At 45.3% G+C, this 21,601-nt stretch overlaps 1 protein-coding gene and 1 long non-coding RNA gene across 6 annotated transcripts in view; one reads left to right on the forward strand and one right to left on the reverse strand.

The window, feature by feature from the left end:
• TULP4 (TUB like protein 4) overlaps positions 1–14,646 on the forward strand; it is a 230,710-nt gene extending 216,064 nt beyond the window's left edge. For all 4 annotated transcript variants that reach the window (XM_037023564.2, XM_037023567.2, XM_073219820.1 and 1 more), the window contains 3 exons: positions 3,054–3,197; positions 5,613–8,101; positions 9,831–14,646. In XM_037023564.2, coding sequence (XP_036879459.2) covers positions 3,054–3,197; positions 5,613–8,101; positions 9,831–9,947 — 2,750 coding nt within the window. In that variant the 3' untranslated portion in view covers positions 9,948–14,646. The remainder of the gene's footprint in view (positions 1–3,053; positions 3,198–5,612; positions 8,102–9,830) is intronic.
• Positions 3–6,616, reverse strand: LOC140845513 (uncharacterized). Of its 2 annotated transcripts, none has more exons than XR_012124336.1 (4): positions 6,482–6,616; positions 3,382–3,507; positions 3,150–3,246; positions 3–988 (listed from the first exon to the last, which is right to left on the reverse strand). It is a non-coding gene; the product is annotated as an uncharacterized lncRNA (long non-coding RNA). The 2 variants fall into 2 exon arrangements; XR_012124335.1 differs by lacking the exon at positions 3–988 and adding an exon at positions 995–1,464.
• Positions 14,647–21,601: the final 6,955 nt, after the last annotated feature.

A 21,601-nucleotide genomic window follows, 5' to 3' on the forward strand; every position in this document is an offset into this window, starting at 1 on the left:
AAATCATGTCCTGTTCTTTGCCCTCTATCCCAGTTGGAACTCAGACTGAAAAGATAATTTCAACTTCGGTGGCCAAGCAGAAAATGAATTCATATGACACCAAAAGAATAGCATGTATTTTACCTCCCAAAAGACTGTTATAGCCACTGTGATTTCACAGAAATTAGAATCATCACTCAAATTGGATTTTTGCCAGTGATGCCTTAATTTTTTTATCTAAGCCCTGACTTCTGAAAATGACAGAGATAGCCAAGCTCTCTGTCAGCATGCTTGCTCATTGGTTTCTGGTTGATTTGATTTCTGGCTTTTCCCTGAGGGGCAGATACTTGTGCTGGCGTCTTCGGGTTCTCGAGTCAAAAGAAACTGAAGAAAATTGAGGAGAAAGCATTAAAGATGATAGTTTGGCTATCTTCTTTGGCTGACTGTTAGTACAGTTTTTAGTGGTAAATCTTCATAGATCTCATTTCTAAGTACCAGACAAGTTCCTGATGAGAAGTTTGAGACACTGAGGAGACTGGAACCCAGGAGTTCAGAGCTGGGCCAAAACCCAGAATTTTCATTCTCTTCTGTACTGAGTGGCTCTACTCTATCGTGTTTACTCAGGAACAGTGATGGAGTAAATGACTGAAGGGCCATTTCAAAGCAGCTTCATCCTAATGGGCACATCCCTTTGTAGGCTAAGAAGTTGTGTTGACCCCCACCTTGCTAGGCCGCCTACTTATTTAACATGCACAGATCTCTGGAAGGCCAGCTTGGTTGCGGGGGCTTCACCTGTGCTTAAGACCCCATCTTGAATGTGCTGTGTAACCTACAAAAATGATTTTTAAAAATTTCTGAATCTGCCTATTAGAGTTGTCTCAGACACAGATCCTTTAAAATAAATGATTCTTGCAAAGCAGAAGGTAAAAAGACCTATTGCTGTACGTGCGTCTTCAGACATGTACCTTAACTGTGCTGCATCTGGATTTTTCATTTTGAGTTTTCTCAGCTTAAAGAAAAAGAAGAATAAAGTTAAATATAAAACTGACTTAGGAAATAACAATAGACTGTGTACATAATGCAAAGGGATCTCTTACAGCATTTTCAACCACCTGGAAACCCTCTGCTGACCACAAAAGCCTGTTTCTCAGTAATTGAGCAGCACCCTACCAATGTGTAGGTGGTTCTGATAACCACTGTGTGGGTGTCACAACTGTCTCCACATCAGTAAGCTGAGAACTTAGCCAACTGCCTACAGTAAACATCGAAAAGAAGAGGGGAATCGGAATTTACCTAATGGCTCTTTTCATTCTGCCTTTATTTCTTGGACGTTGAGTAGATCCACAATAAGTCAACTAGGATAGGACCTAAGGATGGAGGCACTGAGTGCCCTCGAGGCTCATGCTGCTCCAGTGTGAGGAGTCCGAGTGGGCAAGACAAAAGCTTTCTGAATGTTGGCGGTGACATTATTGTCCTGGTGATGACCTAGTTAAAAAGAGTCGTTTAGCTATTTCTGTTCATTGTCAAGCTAAGTGAATTTCCCACTTGATTTTTTTACAAGAAATTAATTCTTGTATTTTGGAAGGTTTGTGACATATGGCACCCTACTAAATAGTCTTTGACACTCTAGTGGATACAAAAAGTGAGTGCTGTTGGATCGTTTATATTGGGTAATTGGATAATTATATTGGATAATTTGTTTCCTTGCATTAGAATGATCTGGCCCATGAAGTTTAAAAAAATTTTTTGTTTCTTAATTTTTAAGGTATGGAATAAATTCAAAATCCAAAAAATTTAAGGCCATACACAGTAAAAATCACTCTTATCCTCTCCCCTTAGCCACATAGTCTTTTCTTTCCCTGGAGAAAACTAATGTCATTTTTTAATCCCTCCTGAGATTTAGAAATTTTATTTCTATTATTCTGAACAACAAAGAATAGCACTTTAACATGTTAATTCTTAAGCTATATAGCACCATCCAGAACTTTTAGGCCAAAATTCTCTTTTGTGGGCAGGAGCGACAAACACATGAATGAGACCCGTAATGACTGCTGGGTTGGAAAGGCATCTTGGCACATGCCAGCCCAAGCAGCAGCCTGACGGAGCTGCCTCAGTAAAGAAGGTCTCCTGTGCTGTGCGAAAGCTGGCCCGTCAGCTGCCCGGTCTTCGAGGGGGCAGCTGTGGAGACAGACTCTGGCTTATCTTAACAAAAAATAAAAATGACTCAAGGACCTCTATATTGCCTCACAGGAAGGAGTAGTAAACTTAAAAGAAAGCCAATAGAGCAGTTTCACCTCCTGTGAAACCTAAATTCAGATTCATTATTTTTAACTTATTTTCTCTCTAAATATTTCAGTTGCCCTCTGGGCTTTCTCTTAAATGCCACGTTTAATCAAATTAAATCTTAGCATTTAAAGAAACCATGTGGTTGTTCCCTATAAATCGCTATCCTGATTATGAAATTGAAATTGAAAGCCAGCAGATAAGAATCCAGTCCTGACAGTGACTGTGAACGGGTATGTGGGGGGGACTTGGTGAAGGGGGGAACCTAGTAAACATAATGTCCTTCATGTAATTATAATTGTAGATTAATGATACCAAAATAAAATTAATTTTAAAAAGAAGAATCCAGTCCTGAATAAAGGCAGCATTTTATTCCTACTTGATCCACATCACTCTTTATCTCACAGTTGCCTTCAGATAGCACCTTGATTGCCCACATTGCCCTGAGCCTAGCACTCTGGTTATCACAACTGTTTTCACTAAATTATCCTTCTGATTGCAGATGAGTTTTTTAGACTTATTTTAAGACTAATTTGAAATGTGTGGTTCTTTAGATAAACCATTGACAAAGTAGCTGAGCTAAACTGAAAACTGAATCCAAACTGTGTCTGGGGTGGCCCATCGTGTGCCAGGGAGAGGAGAAGAGGTTGCTCTCAGACCCTCAGCCCTGCCCATGCAGATCTTCTGACAGCAGGGACACTGTGGCTTCATTTTTCTTCCTGTGACTTTCTTGGCACCTCTGCTCTCCTCAGGGGTGTCTCTGTTAACTGCACTTTCCCCCTCCCCACCAGTAATCTATAAAACCAGCCTCCTGCATCTCCAGCCGCGGCAGATGACCATCTATCTCCCAGAGGTTCGGAAGATTTCCATGGACTATGTGAATTTACCTGTCTTCAACGCGAATGTTTTCAGTGAAGATGAAGATGATTTACCAGGTGTGTTCCCACATGTCTTTTGGTTTGTCATGAGGCCTCTCAGAGAGTTCTGCAGGGGGACAGGGAGGTAAGTAGTTGAGGATTATAGCATGTCACATGCCTGCTGCCTCCATTTGGGAAAGGTACAACTCCCTCAGTAAGGTTGGTAGGTGTGGTGGCATGTCACAGGAGAAGGGTCACATACGGTCACTGGTCTGCAGAGAAGGAAAGCTCCAGAGCAAGGACAGTTAAGGTGGCCACGACACCTGGTGTTCACAGAGTGCTTCTGTCGTCTTGTTTTATCCTCGCAGTAATCTTCTTAGCCATGTGCCTGGATAAAGAGAACTTATAAGTACTAATGGGGATGCAATAAAACCAGAACTGAAACCCAATCACACTGACCCTAGGCTAGCCATTGTCCTTTCAGTCCCTGCTTAGGAGATGGCATTGCTCAGATGCCCCTGTGGCGCCTGCAGCCCGGCTCCACCAACCTGCCTCGTCTCCAGGACACAGTGCCTTGACTTTTGAACATCTCTCTCCCAACATGCAATGTGTGACTCAGTGCATAAATGCCTGGTCTGAGTCAAAAATAAAATCAGGTACAAGTTTTTTAAATCCCAGTTCATAAATTTTCAAATATCTGCAGCATCTTAATTTAAGTGTTTCTCTAGTGGGGTATCCTCTTTTGATTAATAGATTTTAGAAAGACTTCTCATTAATCTGCCAATTATTTATATATAACTGTTCTCAAGAAAGTCCATCTGTAATTTTATAAATATGAAGACTCTTCTTCTTACAGCCCAGCAAGTCTGAAAGGCCCTGGTCTCTGAACCAGAGGAGAGGGCCACTTCACTGCTGAATTTGGCCGTTGTGGCACAGAGAGGCTCCCTCTGGTCCTTGCCACGGAGCAGGGAAGGATGTGCAGCCCGATCCCTATTCTGCACTTGAGGAATGTTGTTTACCTCCTCTTGGCCCAATTTTACCTGTAGAGTTATTTGTACCTGACTTCTGGCTGTAGCAGTCTTTGGTTCTCTGATGTACATCTCTTCCATGGGTGGAGCAGATGTTATGGACTAACTTGGCACTGTGGGTGAGGTTTTGCAACCACATAAACCTGGGATTTGATGAAGCCTCACAGCTGAGCTTTATATAGTACATCCCCTGCTATTTCAGAGTCCTTGGGTTTAGCAGTGTCTTTTGCAGTTAGTTCCCTTTCACACCCCCCATTCTCCCAGCAGGTGACTAATAGAGCTCTCACTAATGCTTAGCTGTTGCTTCTGTGTCCTTATTGTTTGTGGTTCCCTGGGAGGGGAGAGAACATTTTTGTTTCAGGGCTCACACTTAATGCTGGTGACACAGCAGAGACTCACTCTTCTTTGGCGGGGAAGACCCCTGCCTGCAGTATTCCAAATAGGTAAGACCTCTCTCTAAACAGAAATAATAGAAAACTTGAAACAGGACCCAGATTCCTACAGTCAGAAGATAGTTACCTTTAACTAGAGAACCGTAGAGAAGGGTAGTATTACAGGCACGAAGGGTACCTTAGCCTTGGACAAACTAGCTGGCTTCATTGGGTAGGTCTGGTGAAAGCTTACCCAGCCTTTACAGTTAGCCTGTTAAGTCCTATTTCCTGCTTTCATACCAGCTGCCGCACGGCACTTAAATAGGCCCAGGTAAGCGAATTTGCCAGTGCTCTATGGGCACTTTAGACAGTGCAATACAGAGCAGTGGCTCTGAGCACCTGCATGGGATCTGTAGATCATTGCTGAAATGTGTGCACCGTTCAATTCCTGCTGTGTACAAACAGGATATATTTATAGGGTTTTGTGTATTGTGGCTCTACCATACATATTGTTTGAAATGCTAAAAGCAGCAAATTTGCTGGATGATTCTATTCATAGGTTTCTCTGGTACATTTTACATGGTTCTATTTATAGTTCTATTAATTTACATGCAAAATTCAGATACACATCTGCTGCATGATACTTCTCACATTAACCAAAACGTAACTGGATAAACATTCTTGGAAGCCTTGGCATTATGAGTCTGTAGTTGAATTTCATGCTGTACCATTACCCTCTTGCATGAAAGAGTGAGCTTTTTTATTAATATCATGAGTAAACAGCATTTTTAAGAATCAAATTAAGTATTTGGTACACGGTACCAAATTCAGAAGGTTGGTGTGTTGAAAAGTTTTGACAGTTCCCTTAGCTAGTGGGACCACACACTGCAGAACCCAATTGCCTGTGTCCTAGAAAATTAGAGAAACTTCATATAACTTGTGTGAATGGTTCAGCTTTTCGCCAGTAAGCACATCTCCATCTATAGCAGATGCATTCTGTAGGCAAAAGAAGTGGGTGAGTTGAGATGTATTTATTTTGACTCAGTTTCATGACACTGTTTTGTAAGCAGTTAGTTTCTCTTATTTCCTGACAGTGACGGGAGCCTCTGGTGTACCTGAGAACAACCCCCCTTGTACCGTGAACATCCCCATCGCACCCATCCACAGCTCTGCTCAAGCTATGTCCCCCACGCAGAGCATAGGACTGGTGCAGTCTCTGCTGGCCAATCAGAACGTGCAGCTGGATGTCCTGACTAATCAGACGACGGCAGTGGGGACAGCTGAGCACGCAAGTGACAATGCCACCCAGTACCCAATCTCCAACCGCTACTCCAGCCCTGGACAGGTGATCTTCGGGGGTGTGGAGATGGGCCGCATCATCCCGACACCCCCGCAGTTGTCCCTGCCGCCGCCCTCACAGGGGGCCATCCAGCTATCAGTGGTGGACCATGGAGACCGGGACCATGACCATCTGCAGAAGTCAGCCAAGGCCCTGCGGCCGGTGCCACAGCTGGCTGCTGAGGGGGACGCCGTGGTATTCAGTGCCCCTCAGGAGGTCCAGGTGGCAAAGATGAACCCCCCACCGCCCTACCCAGGAACCATCCCTGCCGCCCCCACGACCGCTGCACCCCCACCCCCGCTGCCTCCCCCACAGCCCCCAGTGGATGTGTGCCTGAAGAAGGGCGACTTCTCACTGTACCCCACTGCGGCGCACTTCCAGACACCCCTGGGCTACGAGAGGATCACCACCTTCGACAGCAGCGGCAACGTGGAGGAGGTGTGCCGGCCCCGGACCCGGATGCTCTGCACCCAGAACACCTACACCCTCCCCGGCCCCAGCAGCTCAGCCACCCTGAGACTCACTGCCACTGAGAAGAAGGTCCCCCAGCCCTGCACCAGTGCGACCCTGAACCGCCTGACCATCCCGCGCTACTCCATCCCCACAGGGGATCCTCCCCCATACCCTGACATCGCAGGCCCTCTGGCCTCCTGCCGGGGCACAGCGCAGAGGCCCGACAGCCTCATCCACGCCACGCTGCGCAGAAACAACCGCGAGGTGGCGCTCAAGGCAGCGCAGCTGGCCGAGCCCCCGCGCGCCCTGCCGCAGCACCCGGCCAAGCTGAAGGGCGCGGCGCCGTTCCCCGCGCGGCCCCCAACGGCTCTGTACACGTGCAGCCAGTGCAGCGGCGGCGCAGCGGGCCGGCAGGAGCCAGGTGCAGGGAACGCGCAAGCCGGCGCCTCCCCGCTGGCCTCCCAGTCGTCCTACAGCCTCCTGAGCCCGCCCGACAGCACTCGTGAGCGCGCCGACTACGTCAACTCGGCCTTCACCGAGGACGAGGCGCTGGCCCAGCACTGCCAGGTGGAGAAGCCCCTGAGGCACCCCTCGCTTGGCGAAGCTACTGTGCCTGCGAAACGGCCACCCCCGTACCAGTGGGACCCTGTGCTCGGGGAGGACATCTGGGTTCCTCAGGAAAGGACAGCACAGCCTGCAGTGCCCAACCCCCTGAAACTGCCCGCTCTGATGGTCGGGCAGAGCCAGCAGCACCTGGACGTGTCCCGAGTGCCCTTCGTCTCCCCCAAACCTCCCTCCAGCCCTACTGCCACTTTCCAAACAGGCTATGGGATGGGAGTGCCCTACCCTGGATCCAGCTATAACACCCCCCCTTTGCCGGGAGTGCAGGCTCCCTGCACCCCAAAGGATGCCCTGTCCCCAACACAGTTTGCACAACAGGAGTCTGCCGTGGTTCTTCAGCCAGCCTACCCGCCCAGCCTCTCCTACTGTACCTTGCCCCCCATGTACCCAGGAAGCAGCACCTGCTCGAGTTTACAGCTGCCACCTATCGCCTTGCACCCCTGGAATTCCTACAGCGCGTGCCCGCCCGTGCAGAACCCCCAGAGCACTCTCCCTGCCAAGGCACACTTGGTGGTGGAGAAGCCCCTCGTGTCCCCGCCGCCCACCGACCTGCAAAGCCACCTGGGTACAGAGGTGATGGTAGAGACTGCAGACAACTTCCAGGAAGTCCTCTCCCTGACAGAAAGCCCAGTCCCCCAGCGGACAGAGAAATTCGGGAAGAAGAACCGGAAGCGCCTGGACAGCAGAGCAGAGGAAGGGAATGTTCAGGCCATCACTGAGGGCAAAGTGAAGAAGGAGGCTCGGACTCTGAGCGACTTCAATTCCCTGATCTCCAGCCCCCGCCTGGGGAGAGAGAAGAAGAAAGTGAAGAGTCAGAAAGACCAGCTCAAGTCCAAGAAGCTGAGTAAGACGAGCGAGTTCCAGGACAGCTCGGAGAGCGAGCCCGAGCTGTTCATCAGCGGGGACGAGCTGATGAACCAGAGCCAGGGCAGCAAGAAGGGCTGGAAGAGCAAGAGGAACCTGCGCGCCACCAGTGAGCTGGAGGAGTTCAAGTGCCGGAAAGCCAGCGAGAAGGAGGACGGACGGCTGGGCAGCCAAGGCTTCGTGTATGTCATGGCCAACAAGCAGCCGCTGTGGAACGAGGCCACGCAGGTGTACCAGCTGGACTTTGGGGGGCGGGTGACCCAGGAGTCGGCAAAGAACTTCCAGATCGAGCTGGAGGGGCGGCAGGTGAGAGCATGCCCCTGGGCATGGCCAGGATCACTACTTTCTCATCTTGACAGGTCCCTGTGGGTTTTTAAAAACCAAGTGAAGTGTTATCAGTGCCTTGGTGTCTGGGAACATTCTTCGAAAGGCCAAATGGGAAAATGTGGAAATCAGTGATACCTCCTCTGGGGGGCTGGTCAGGGTTGTAGTCTGTAGTATGCCTATGGCTGGCTTTCATTTTTTCCCATCAAAGTAACACATGTACTGATTTTTTTAAGTCAAATGATTACAGGAGGCCCATGAGGAAAACCAGCAGGCCCCTTCCCAGCCCCTGTCCACTCCCAAAACCTGCTTTCACAGAGGCACATTCTCCCGACTGTTTGCTTTTTTGGTATTTGACACCGTATCTGTAAGGAACACATGGTCCTACTTGTACTCGCTGGTTTTCAGTTAGGGGCATCATGTGCTGACTTCTTCCCAAGTAACGTGAGGGTTGATTTTCTTCTCCCCCACCCCCATCAGTGCACACATGAGCTTCCCCTTCCCCTCTTCTCAGTTAAATCAGTACTCACTGGTTACCTCGTTATGCCAATTAATACCATTTCGCAGCTGAGCCATGTATTAGGGCTTCATTACATTTACTTTTTTTAGTCTATAGTTTTTTTCCCTAGACAATAATCACCCAGTTTTTGTTTGTTTATCTGCTTATTTCTCTGTGGATTTGCTATTAAGTAACTCCTGGATTTGCTGGCAAAGTGTAAATCTCCTCTTGGTACAGTTAAACACACTGGGTAATCTGTCAGTTCTTCCTGCCCCTGTGGGGTATGGCTGCTCTTGGCCCTGCTGTGTGGCTATTCTGGGACTACCTTTATCTACCATCCTGGGAATTCCCTTTCCTGTTTAAATCTCATTTTCGTTAATTCACTCTCAACAAATATTTATGGAGCATCTTCTGTATGCCTGAGCTGAGAGTTGGCAGACAGTGGCCTGAGGACCAGTCTGGCCTGCTGCTGCTTTTTATAAATAAAGTTTTATTGGAACACAGCCACACCCATATACTTAAGTATTATCTGTGGCTGCTTTTGCCCTGCAGCAGCAGAGTTAAGTAGCTATGGTAAAGGACAAGTGACTACAAGCCTTAAATACTCATTATCAGCCCTTTAGAGAGTTTGCCAACTGCTGCTCCAAGCGCTAAAATTATATCAGTGAGGGAAACAGAGAAAGTTCCTGTCCTCATGGAGTTCACAAAAATGAAAGAAAGACCATAAACAAATACATACAATACGATGTGGTCACAGTACTGAAATGATAGAGGGGAGCAGGCTGGGGAGGTGGAGCTTGATGGAAAAGAGCTGTGTTTCTCCATCTCTGAGCAGAGATATTTGACAATTACAGTTGAAGTTTCCCTTGAGCCTCTTTTAGCCTGTAGAGCATCTTTCTCCTTTTCTTTCTCCTTTCTGTGTCCTTGGTGAGGAAGCCTCTTCATTTGCCCTCTGGAGCTTTTCATGCTGTGAATGTCGCTCCTTGTCTCCTCACTACACTATTTAACTCGTCCCTCTGTCCCTTTGTTCCTTTGTTCCCAACAGACTCATAGTTGGATCGAGAGCATAGCTTGATCATAGTCCTTTTGTCGGCAAATCTCTCTCTAAGACAGTGTGGTCTGCTTCCCTCCAGAGCTGCTCAGACCTGGTTGCCATGTTTCCACCTTGTCTTCCTGTAATGTCTTTGCTTCACCGCCCCCTCCTCCCCCCAGGTGATGCAGTTTGGAAGGATCGATGGCAATGCGTACATTCTGGACTTCCAGTACCCCTTCTCAGCTGTGCAGGCCTTCGCAGTCGCCCTGGCCAATGTGACTCAGCGCCTGAAATGAAGAGGCCAGATGGGGAGGAGAAAGAGAGGCAAAGGAGCCCTTTCCAAGAGGTCTGATTGGAGATGCCAGGAGAGCCCTCACGGGCTCCCGTGCCTGGAGATCAGAAGACAAGAGCCAAACTGGGAAAGTCTGTCCGGCCCAGGAGAGGGCACTGATCTGTAATCCTTGTCATTCATTTGGACTTTTATTATCCTTTATTGTCTTTCTTTCTTCTTTCTTTGTAAACAAAAACAAAATGCAGGAGAATGGTATTTGGGAGGCAAGGGTGCAAGGCACCTGGTGTTCTAGGAAGTGTGGTCGGTAACGTCCCTCTGGGCTTGCTGTGTCTACTACTGGGTCAAGGGGCCCTTCAGAAGGAAGATGGACCGACTGCCTCATGGCCCGCAGTTCTTTCATACCAGGAAGTATGTGTTATTTTCATTCTACACAACATCCAACTTTTATTACTCCTCCAATATCACCACTAGTGTAAAAAACTTCTTTAAAAGACAACCAAAAATCCTGAAGGTACAGGTTCTCTTGGGGGGGAAAATGTTTACTCTCCCAAAGGTGACTTGATTAATGAAGGGTATTTTGGCAAATGCACTGTGTTTGACTAATAAAAGTAGGCTTTTGATGGGGGTGCTATTACCAGGTGTGAAGATGCCCTGCCCCCATTGAAGTTGGGGAGGGCTGCTGGGGAGGAGGTCCTCCTGCACATGTGCTTGCGGGGGTCGTGCAGTGTGACTTGAAATAGTCCAAGGGCTATGCTCCTCTGCAGGGGGATGTTTACATGAAGAATCCACTAGTTTTGTAACATGTCAAAATTCCATAGGTTCAGTGACGATCGTTCAGTGTGACTGCCTTCGGGGGAGGGTACAAGCCAAGAGTGGGAAGACCCCAGAGTGTGGTGGGTGGGACGTTTCTCACCTAGTGCAGTGGTAAGTCACTGGATACCCACCCACTTGCTGAGAAGCAGCCTTTATTCCCTCTCCCCTTCTATTGTTTAATCTGGGAAATGTTGATAGTGGACATTATCTTTCCCGTTAGATGCCAGTGTTCTACACTTTCTCTTCCCAATGCTGATGATACCAATTTGAAAACACTCCTTTCCTCTTCTCAGCTACATCAAAATTCAGTTGACTAGACATGTTTTCCAATAGATTAGAAATGTAACCAAAAATTTTTAAACATTTGCCAGGGTATTCAAAGAGAGTTATCATCCCACATAATTCTTTGACAAAAGCCCCACAGTCTTCTCTAGGAAAAAAAGTTGTTTATTAATGGTATAGACTGTTTACTGAGGAGATAAGCCACTGGAAAAACATTATTTAAATTGTAGTACTTATGGTAGTTGGTTGACTACTCTATATAAATTGCTAAAAAAAAAAAAAAAAAGCCACTAAGGATCTTTTCCCACCTCCCCTTGTGCGGTGCCACCTTGTCGGGCAGTATGCAGTCCTGGTGACCAGACCCAGCTCGTTTCTTTCTTTCTTTATTTATATCTCTGATGTTGCTTAGGGCAGGAGTACAATAACTGACTACTGGCTTAGGGTCCAAAATTTGGATTTTGTTAGAGAACAGACAAGTGGAAGATAATTGCAGAAAAGTATTTTCAAAATACGTATTTTTAAAATTTCCTGTTTGGGTTTAAAAATTAGAAAAGAATCTGGCCCCTTCCTTTGCCAGAGGAAGACAATGTCACTCACCATTCTTTCTAGACCCCAAAGAAACACAATGTTTTTAAATATGATGAAAGACATCTCCCAAACCAGAGTTTCCCATTTTATATTTTAAAATATTGAACCTGATTCTTTGGTGGGTAAATTCTTCCAGAAAGAATTTAGTAATGCATTCAGATTTATGTAAGTCTTTTATATGAGTTTCTGTAGCTTGATGTGATGTTTCCATGCTTACTTTTAGTTGTGCAATAATGGTTATGGCCTATTTCTAAAATAATTTAAATGCAATTCCTTTGTTTTATTGTCCAAGAGGTAATTATTTATCTTGCTTTAATACTATTCTTAGTAATTATTTTGTTACTATGTGCTGGTGAGTTATGCCCATTTTATTATTTATTTAGAAAAATAGTATGTTTGTAACGACTTATTTGGTAGCAGTATGTTTTGCTGCAAGAAATAAAGAGAATATGACAGGAGGTTTTTTTGCTGGACAATTTGTAACTTTTTCTAATTGGGGAAAAAAATTCCTAGTAATCCTTTAAAAATAATTCTTTTTTTTGCATTTTGTGGTATTGATTATATACAAAGAAGAAGATTTGAGATAGCATATCCTAAAATAATATTTCCCCTTTTGAAAATTTTATTTTTAATCAAAAATAAAAGGTGATATGAAATGAAGAGGGCAGGCTTATTAGAAGGAGAGGAGCCAAGCAAGGGATTACTAGTAATCAGCTTCAGTTGTTACAGTTCTGATTGGTTTTTGAGATATAAAGACCGTAAAAGGGTACATTTTAGAATTTTTTAGACTAAGAATAAATATAGGTGGAAATGGTTGGAATAAAAACTACAAATAAATGTGTGAAGAAAAAGTGAGTATTTGAAACAAATCATCAACTAGCTAAATTTAGCTCACTCCCCCAAAGGCCTTCTCCCCTGTGGAGACAAACGCTTCAGTCTTGGCTGTTTTGCGTACCGGGGCGTGGCCTCTGAGGAAACTGCCCTGCCCGCCTCCACTCACCCCGCCCACAGGAGGGCGGGGGGCGGGCCCCTCGGCCCAGGGCTCTTCTGCAGAAGTCGGCGGCAGTTGTAATGAGGTCTGTTAAGTTAATGGTGATGGTTTTACTTACTCTAAAAATTGTTTTCGTTCAGTCCGTCCCAATCTATTAAACACTAATAAAGTCAGCAGAATTCTTTAAACAGCAGAATTGTAGGTACTTCATGTTTATTAATAGCAATTTATGAGTATTAAGATACCTTATTGTATGTCTAAACTTAAAAACATTAGTCCACTAGTCAACTACTTAAAGAATCCATGCCTTTTGAGGGATGTGGTATATTAATGAGGCATAAACCCAATTTTAAATTTGTTTTAACTCTAACCTCATCAAACCAAAGGCATAGATTGGTGTACAGTATACCGATTGAATGTATGTCCAAAGAAAAATTGGTACCAAGGAAGCAAGAAAATGTCAAAGCTCTAATGACAGTAGAAGTCAAGATTTTGCAGATTAGTACTTTATCCAAACACATACGTCCATCATGTCATAGCAGAAAGTCAGGGGGACCCAGGTTCAAGCCTGTTCTTCCAAAGAGTTGGAGGAGGACCTTGGTCCTATTCTTACCCATCCATAAAATGAAAGAGGTGGCCTGGTTAATCATCTAAACTCCTGTTCCAGTCTAGCAGCCTGAGGGCTCAAAATGTGACAGCTTCTTCATTCCATATTACATACAAACTTGGAAGGTATGTTTCAAGATACTACCTTTTTGTAGAGAAGTATTTTCCTATGGTAATGAGCTATCATCTACTGAATGTAAACCAGTGCATTTAAAATCGTATCTTTAGCAGGTTCACCTTTAGAAGCAAATGCATTTGGAATCATCTTTGTTTTTATTAAATTACACAAAAGCACCATTTCCAGGTAAGACAGAAGGGCTTCCCCAGGAGCGTGCCCTGCTTGGTGGACACCCTTGAGAACAGCCCTAAAATAAGTCACCACTTGCCCCAAAGACTGTAGAGTAGGTTGAAAAAAGAACAAAGGAGTATCTGCCTAGATTGGCGTGAATTTTGGGGTGTGCTCTGCAGTGTCACACTTTCTTCAAGTTCAAAAGATTTCTTGAAAAGGAACCCCTTGTGTCCCTGCGGGGGCAATCTATCTCTTGGCCAAGTCAGTGGTTATGAACAAAGTTGAGACAAAATGTGTCAAAAACGTTGACTTCCTGGGATTTGGTAACAGCACACAACTCAAAACTCTTCACCATTTGTATTATCAACGGCTGATAAAATTCTGAAGGGTTGTGGCTTATTTTGTTTTTGTTTCTTTGGCTTCGTGCAATTTTCTTGTAACTTTACTTGTACCTATATTTTCTGTTTACAAGTTCTTTTAAAGAGGAGGGGAGGGTTCTAAGATCTTGTTGTTTATTGTAGATAATTTTTTTTTCATGTTGTAGAAAAGCATGGGTTATGCGTTTGACTGAAAAAGGCACTGTATTATTTACCAAAGGGGTATTGTTTTTGCATTTGTTTATAAATGCATTATTTTGGTACTGTAAATTTGGACATAATTTCTGAGTTTATTACTACTGGCATTTTCTTTTTTTTTTTTTTTTTTCTTTTTCAATTGGAAGTGCACAATGCAGGTGCACAGGTCCCAGACCAAACCACACCACCAGCATGTTCTTGTCCAAACCTTGGGAATGGCGCGTGCCACTCTGCACGCCTCAGTCTGTCTAATGTTGGTTTGTTTGTTTTTCAACTCAGCATCCAACTATGTTTTACTTTCCAAGCAAGATCTGTTCAGATTCCCAGTTGCATTCTAATGAGCTCACCCTTACTTGCCTCTCTTCTTCTGTATTTTGTGTATTAGATTGTGCAGGAGGTATTCTAGAAGGCATTAATGGTTTGCATTCAAAATGATGTGGTTTGTCTAAATTATTTTCTGTCTTTATTATTGAGAAGGAGTAAGCTCCTTATTTTTTTCTTGATTTCAAGTTGTAAGAGTTGTCCAGCTATTGCTTAATAAAATTTTGCAGATCAAAAACCGGTTTGTGTACAGAATTCAGGTGTCGGAATGAGTCCTTTGAGAAGAAAGCACTCCTCACTGTCAAATGACCCAATGTTCTCCAGCTGCTTCTCTGATCACTGGGGTACTTCCAGTAGTTACTGGACACCCTGAGATCCTTATCGCCATTGTTCTTTTTTTGGAAGGGGGAGAAATGTTTGTTTTCAACCAGGTCTCTTTGCTACTTGCAAAAGAGGTTATGCTGTCTTCTTGATGAGCTGGTTTGAGTTCATGTTTGTTTCTGCTTTTTCTTGTTTTTTCAAAGAGGACCCCATTCACGATGTATCTGTCATAGCACCTACAAGATTAGAGGTGCTAAATACATGACACCTTTGTTACTTCGAAGGAGACATAATAAAGATTTTGAGCAATTCCATTGTAAGTGCTGATATAACTGTCAACGGCTGTTATGACTAACAAGTCTTGGTGCTGTTCTGTGCTCTGCCCTGGAGTCTCTGTGACCATGGGAGGGAGGCAGAGATTTGGGCATCACAGGAGGCTCATCTGTAGATACTGGGGTTCACATGCACACTTACAGAACCCCCCTTTTGGTTTTTTCAGAGGTAAAAATAGACATGTGATCACTTAGGCTTTAGGAGACAACCAAAAACCACTGTGAACGCTAACAAATTCTAATCGTGCATTAAATTTTAAGACAATCAGGACTATAAATCTGTGCTTTACACATAATGTAGTTGGGGGGCATGGGGAAGGCAGTACAACACAGAGAAGACAAGTAGTGATTCTATAGCATCTTACTACACTGATGGACAGTGACTATAATGGGGTATATTATGGGGACTTGATAATGGGGGGAATCCAGTAACCACAATGTTGCTCATGTAACTGTATATTAATGATATAAAAAAAAATCTGTGCTTTATATAGTAGTAGTCATCCAAGGCTAACTGACCTGAATTTTGTGTAAGAATCAAAATATATCTCATTTTATTATGAAAGTTTGTGAACTTCAAGTTAATTTCATTGTATCTTCATCACTTAAAAGCAAGTAGCAAAGAGACCTGGTTGAAAACAAACATTTCTCTCCCCGCCCCCCCCCCAAAAAAAGCAAGAGACCAAAACCTTAAGGGCCAGGCTGTGTCTGGGTCTGTGCTGAGGACCCATGTGTAGCACTGCTTTATCCACCAGCCCCACAGTCAGCTTGGGGGCCATTCAGTGTGCTTCAGTGTCTCCATAAGTGATTAATTTGTGAAGCCTGGTAAGAAAACATAGTAAATCCCTTTCCTTCTGCAAAATTATTTTGGAAAGGATGCAACCTATTGTTATTGTAGTGTTCAATGTCCTTTTCCTGCAGCTTAAAAAAAAAGAATCAACTTAGCTCTCATACCCTAGCCCCAAAAACTCACAGTAGAAATGACTGCCACATGGAGATTGTATTACAGTGTTCCAAGAATGCAGAGCTAAATCTCCAAACTCCTATGTAACATAGATAACGTTCTGCCTTCCTTTCCTTTCAGAAGAAAATTGAAGCATTTTGCATTTGAAATGATGTCTGGATTCCATAAGCAAAAAAACAATCCTGAAAATTGAATCTTAGATTTCTGGGTCACATTAATTAACAGACCTAGTTTACGCCCAGCTTCTCACCGGTGTTCTGTAATGATTTGCCTATAATGAGCTATGAGCTACTTAGTCATCTCCCAGGAAAAGAGGCAATCGGGGGGGCCACCCTCTGGACCACTGAGTGAGGGCTCATTCTTGAGTTGTCAGAAGATTGCACGTATGTCTCACAGGCTCTATTACCGGCTGTCACAAAGGAACAGGTTTGTGTGGATTTGCTTATCTGAGTATCTTAGAACAGTTGCTCATTGCACAGAAGAATAGGCTTATTTCTTAAATCTGCTTAAAGATCCTGTCAGAATGATAGCTTCAATCGTAGAAGGTGCACCAGCCTAGAAGCAGTACCCCAGCAGGAAACTGGGTATCAGATGTAAAAAATAGTTCTACTGCATGCCTGTTGCTTTCCTTGTTCTGGGTTTTCTGCTCTTCCCATCACTTCCTCTCCAGGGAGCGGGTTCTCAGGGCTTTAGATGATCAGGCGAGGGAATAGCCACCTCTCCCGATACTTCTCTCGAAAGGGGATGGGAACCTTCAGTGCAGTTTCAAGACTCAGTCCTTGAAAGCTGTTGAGGCAAGAGTTCTTCAGGAAATTATAAAACTTAGGAGAGAAATTACTATCTTAAGGAGACATAAATCTGATAAATTTATTATAAATTTCTCAGAATGGTCTCCAAACACCTTGCGATGCATTTTTCTATTTGCCATATAAAGGCCTGTGCCTTTCCCCAAGCCGATGTAGTCAGAAAGTCAGATGGTCTGTTGTCGTCAGTTCTTGCTCTAGTCCAGGAACTTCTGAGCTCAGTGGTTATGCAGCATTTGCACTGCAGGCAGAAATGCAGCTCCTTAAGCCTGAAAAAGATGTGGGGAGCTTGGGTGACAGGCTGGCCGCATAGCAGGGTTTCAAGCTACAGATCAGGGGGCCTTCTCATAGTCATGCCAGCCATTTGCCACTGCCTTCAACCACTGGGATGTGGAGAGAACCTCATGCTACTCTTTCCACTCTCCTCTAGGATAGAAAGGAAATGGCCAGTCCCGACACCATTCCCCATTGTGTGCAGGGATCCCGGGCCTACCATGTCTCCTTTTGGTTTGGCCTCCGGCTCACTCGGGTGGTCTGTGGTTTCTCCTTTACTGTGCATTAACTCTGTTTCCTACCTCCCCAGAGGTCACCTTCAGGATCTTCTATGACCCACCTCTCACTTGAGATTGTTCTTGTGAAGTGATTTATTTTTCTGGAATAAAGAACTAGTAAACTTGTACTTGAAAACAGTAATCTTTTAAAACCAGCCAGATGTACTTTGGTACAGTGCATCTGTACCAAGAAACTTATATGAGCCTGGTACTTTCTGCACCTCCCTCTTCCCCACCCCCCCACACACTACAGACACAGCGAAAAAGACTCAGGTCTTCTCCTGTGTAAACGTCACAACACAGCGTGTATGGCTCTGTGTGTAAAATCCAGAAATAAAGCAAAAGTCAGAGTGAGACCAACAGCCCAACCCCATAATAACAACAAATTCCTCAAACCACTGTGAAAAAAATAGGCTCTTGTGATGTTATAAATCCCTCTTCACCAGCCCTCTGTGGGGATGTTTGGTCCCAGTTTAGAGATGAGGAAATCTGAGGCAGAAAATCCTGAGACTGCTGGATGCCAGGCAGAGGTGAGAGACCCAGGAGCAAATCTGAGAGCAGCCACCACAGCTGCTCTTTGGAAAGGGCTTCTGTGAAGCCTCAGAAATGACAGAGGACAAGCTCCGCCTCCCGGTGAGCGACCCCAGCACCTCGCCTGCTCCTGGAAACCTGCTATCAAGGAAGCAGGCCCCAGCCCAGCACCCAGGGAGAGGCTGTGAGTGTCCAGACGGCTGCCTTCAGCTTCCTCTCCTTCACAGCAGGCTTCCCCCGAGGGATTTGATGTTCCAAAGACAGGGTCCTCTTCAGACTCCTGACATGTCTGGCTCAGCGGTGAACAGAACCTCAGTGAGTCAGAGAGGAGAGAGCCTGAGTTGCCGCAAGAGGGACCTGCCTGGCCACGGGGGAAAGGGAGATCGCCTACAGCAGCTGGGAAGAGCACAGGTAGGAGGGCAGTGTCCCCAGGGCGTCCCACACTAGCCACCCTCCGAAGGGAAGGAAAGAGTCAATTCCCAAAACTTCCACATGGGTGAGACAAAGAGCTGCAAGGGACAGGACCGAGGGGCTTGGAGCCCTTCCTGCACTGAGGCCCCCTTCAGGCCGCTTTATGCATGGAGTATTTCGGACTTTTCCATCTCCCAGAAGGGGGAAAGCCTCTGCTGGGGCCTGGGATCCTAAAGGCTCCGCGGGTAGGCCTGCCTGTCTCCACTGGGAGACACTCCGTGCTGTTCATCTTTGGAACTTCAAGGTTACAGGTAGGCACAGGGCAAATAAGGATGTAGGCATTAGCACCCAAGCACTTTTCTTGGAAACAGTTAAGATTTTATTTAAAATGTATGAAGTATTTATGTATCTCCTCAACAAGCCTGATGCTATCCGCACGATCTGCCTTGTGTGTGCCATTGGAGATAGAGTTATAACTGACACTAGACTTGAATGGGAAGGCTGGTCAAAGACCCTCTTTCAGCAAGTGTGACAACACTGCATTAACCATGTAGAAGGATTCTGAATCAGCGGGAGCTGCTTGTTAGTCACTGGCTGCGGATCATGGAAAGGCAGCCCAGCGTATGCACAACATTACCCTGAAAGCTAGAGATCAGGGAGTGTGTCCTAGATCTGTCACCAAAAACTGTGCAACCTTAGGAGGCCACTCAACTCTGGGCTTCATGTTGCACAACAACAGTGAGATTGGACTAAATGTTTCCCAGGACATATTCCAGACTTCCCCAGTAGTCATGCAGACTCATTAAAGCAGGCTTCCTTTACTTCAACAGGCTAATACGCTGAACCTGGTGACCAGGAAGAAACACAGTGCAGTGTGACCCAAATGCTGTGCCCTCAGAATCCTATTTTAAGGGTCTTGTAGGACCAATGACTAAAGGAATCAGTAGGCTTTGGGAAATAAAACTTTGGCTCTCCAAATTCTTCCCAACTTCTGAATTCTGTCCTTCTGTGAATTTTATGGAAAATCCCAGGCAGGTTTCTTCCCCCTCCTGCTGCAATAAAAGATCTACTTTGCTTCAGCTCCTCTGTAGGCAAGCGATCCTTGCTCAACTCTGAGGTATGTTTGCTGAGCTGTAAAACTGTGTTGTTTTGTTTTTACAGAACGCTTTCTCACAAAGCCAAGCTAACTGAAACAGAAGTGAGTTCTTGTCCATCAGAACCAACCAAGGGACAAGAATTTAGCTTGTTCAGTTTGCAATTGCAACTCAGCTGTCTTTCCAAGACAACTGAGACTGAGGATGCCAGACTCCTAATTAACACTTTGAGATTTCTGCTTCCATTTTAATTGGGGGCCTTAGACATCATCTTTCACTCAGTTTAGAGAAGGAACCACTTAGGGTCAACCAAGCATTTGCCTGGGTTGAAGCCTGTGGGTGACACTGGGTGCCATGCTGAGGTTTGTGCTCTCCAGGGCTTGGGAGTTCATAGCCAGAAATGTGGCCATAAATAGACCTCCAGCTGGCTGGGGAGGTCACTCATAAAAGTAAACATCTCTTCTGAGCTCTGGCAAAAGATTACTTGTCATTTCAATTGCCAAAAATACTCAAATGCTGAGTATTCATATGACCAGAAAGTCACATTGCAAATAATGTCCTTTGAGAGCCCCTAAAAGCTGTCAGGCACCTGGGGACTGCCTAACTGAAGGGGTCTAGGCTCCACCGTGTTTTCCTGGGAGGTTGCCAAGGCTCTGGTGAGGACTCCCTGGGAGAGGCCTGGGGCTGAGGGTCCTCAAGATGCCACCGGAGAGATTCTGACCTGTGCCTTTTGGCTCCAGAGAGTCAGCCTGGGGGTCAGGGTTGCCTCAAGATGATCTGGAGGTTCTTTTTTGCTTCGCTTTAATGGCAATAAACACAGAGCAACCAAATTATGACAGCAAAGGCTCTCTCTTCAGAGCTGCTGTAGCAAGGGAGTCAATCCCCATCACTTGGCTTTTGGCGGAGACCCAAAGGCAGGCAGGGGGGTGGGGGAGCTTTGTAGTAAGGAAAGGAATGGCGTCAGGTTGCCCCATGGGGGCTGTAGGCAAGGGGAAGCTGGAGGTGGCCAACTAGAAGGGGGGCATTCATGTGATGGTTTAGAGGTGCATATCAGCCCTATCTGGTTAGTAATAAGTTGGAAGTGGGGACTAAATTGGGGAAGCTGTCAGTTTTCAATTAAGTCCTGGCCCTTTGGGGCTAATTGTTACATAGGTTATTTTTTACTTCCTGGATTGTTGCTAGATTGCCGTCTGACTTCTTCCAAGTCTGACTTAGCACAGGCTGGCTTCTCATATAGTTACTACACATTGTAGGTCAAAGATTTTGTGGTTCTAGCCATTGTACATTTGTATATTTGGTCTCTCAGTTTAAATAAGCAAATTTCAAATTTTCCTGGGTTTTAATCGTAAGAATGAAACCAACCTACCCCTAATGTACCATAAATTGACATTAGTAGGGATATCTTACAACTGTGAATTATAAATACACAAGAAGTAACAAATGCTGTCCAGAAAACATGCATTTTACCCCAGTTTCTAATTTGACCTTGCAAAAATGGAAAGGGCATGCTGAACTGTATGCATATTTGCAAACCATCCCAAGGGAGAAAAGCATTTTAGGAGGCACTAGAAGAGATGCAAGAAGGATAATTAGGAAATACTCTGTAGATCATACTCTAGTTACCGTAATATTTTATCACAAACCTAATTTTCAGTCTGTAGCTTAAGCTTGTCCCCAGGGAGCACAGAACAGCTCCTGCAGGGCTTGTGGTGAGTTCTTGAAAGCTTCAGATCTCCTGTGGTAGAGCTAGAGCAGTGATTCTCTTCACTGATACAGGTGAGTTCAGGGAAATCATGCTTACCCCATACCAGGGCTGTGCCCTCAGTTACCAGGTTGCTTGCTTTTGAAATTTGTAAATAATTCTCCCACTTCTAAATAGTAAAACCATCCTGCGGAGGAAAATGGATTCTGAATCCCACTGTGGGAATGGGGAGCGGTGGCCTAACTACTTTGAGAGAGCTTAGCAGCGCAGCAATAGCAAAACCAACATGTTCTCAGAAATTCATGGAGCATTTAATTCCCTTCTGCTCTAGTCACTGTACCTCAAGCCTCTCAAGGAAGTAGGGGCGGGGCAAAACTATCAGAACTCTGACTTCATTTAAGTAATTCAGCCTGCCACGTCCATGCTGCTGGAGAAACATGATTGATCTCTCCACGTCTGTGTAAGCAGAGATCTCTGCTTGGGC

Source organism: Manis javanica, chromosome 13, assembly GCF_040802235.1.
Source record: "Manis javanica isolate MJ-LG chromosome 13, MJ_LKY, whole genome shotgun sequence".
Classification (NCBI taxonomy): domain Eukaryota; kingdom Metazoa; phylum Chordata; class Mammalia; order Pholidota; family Manidae; genus Manis; species Manis javanica.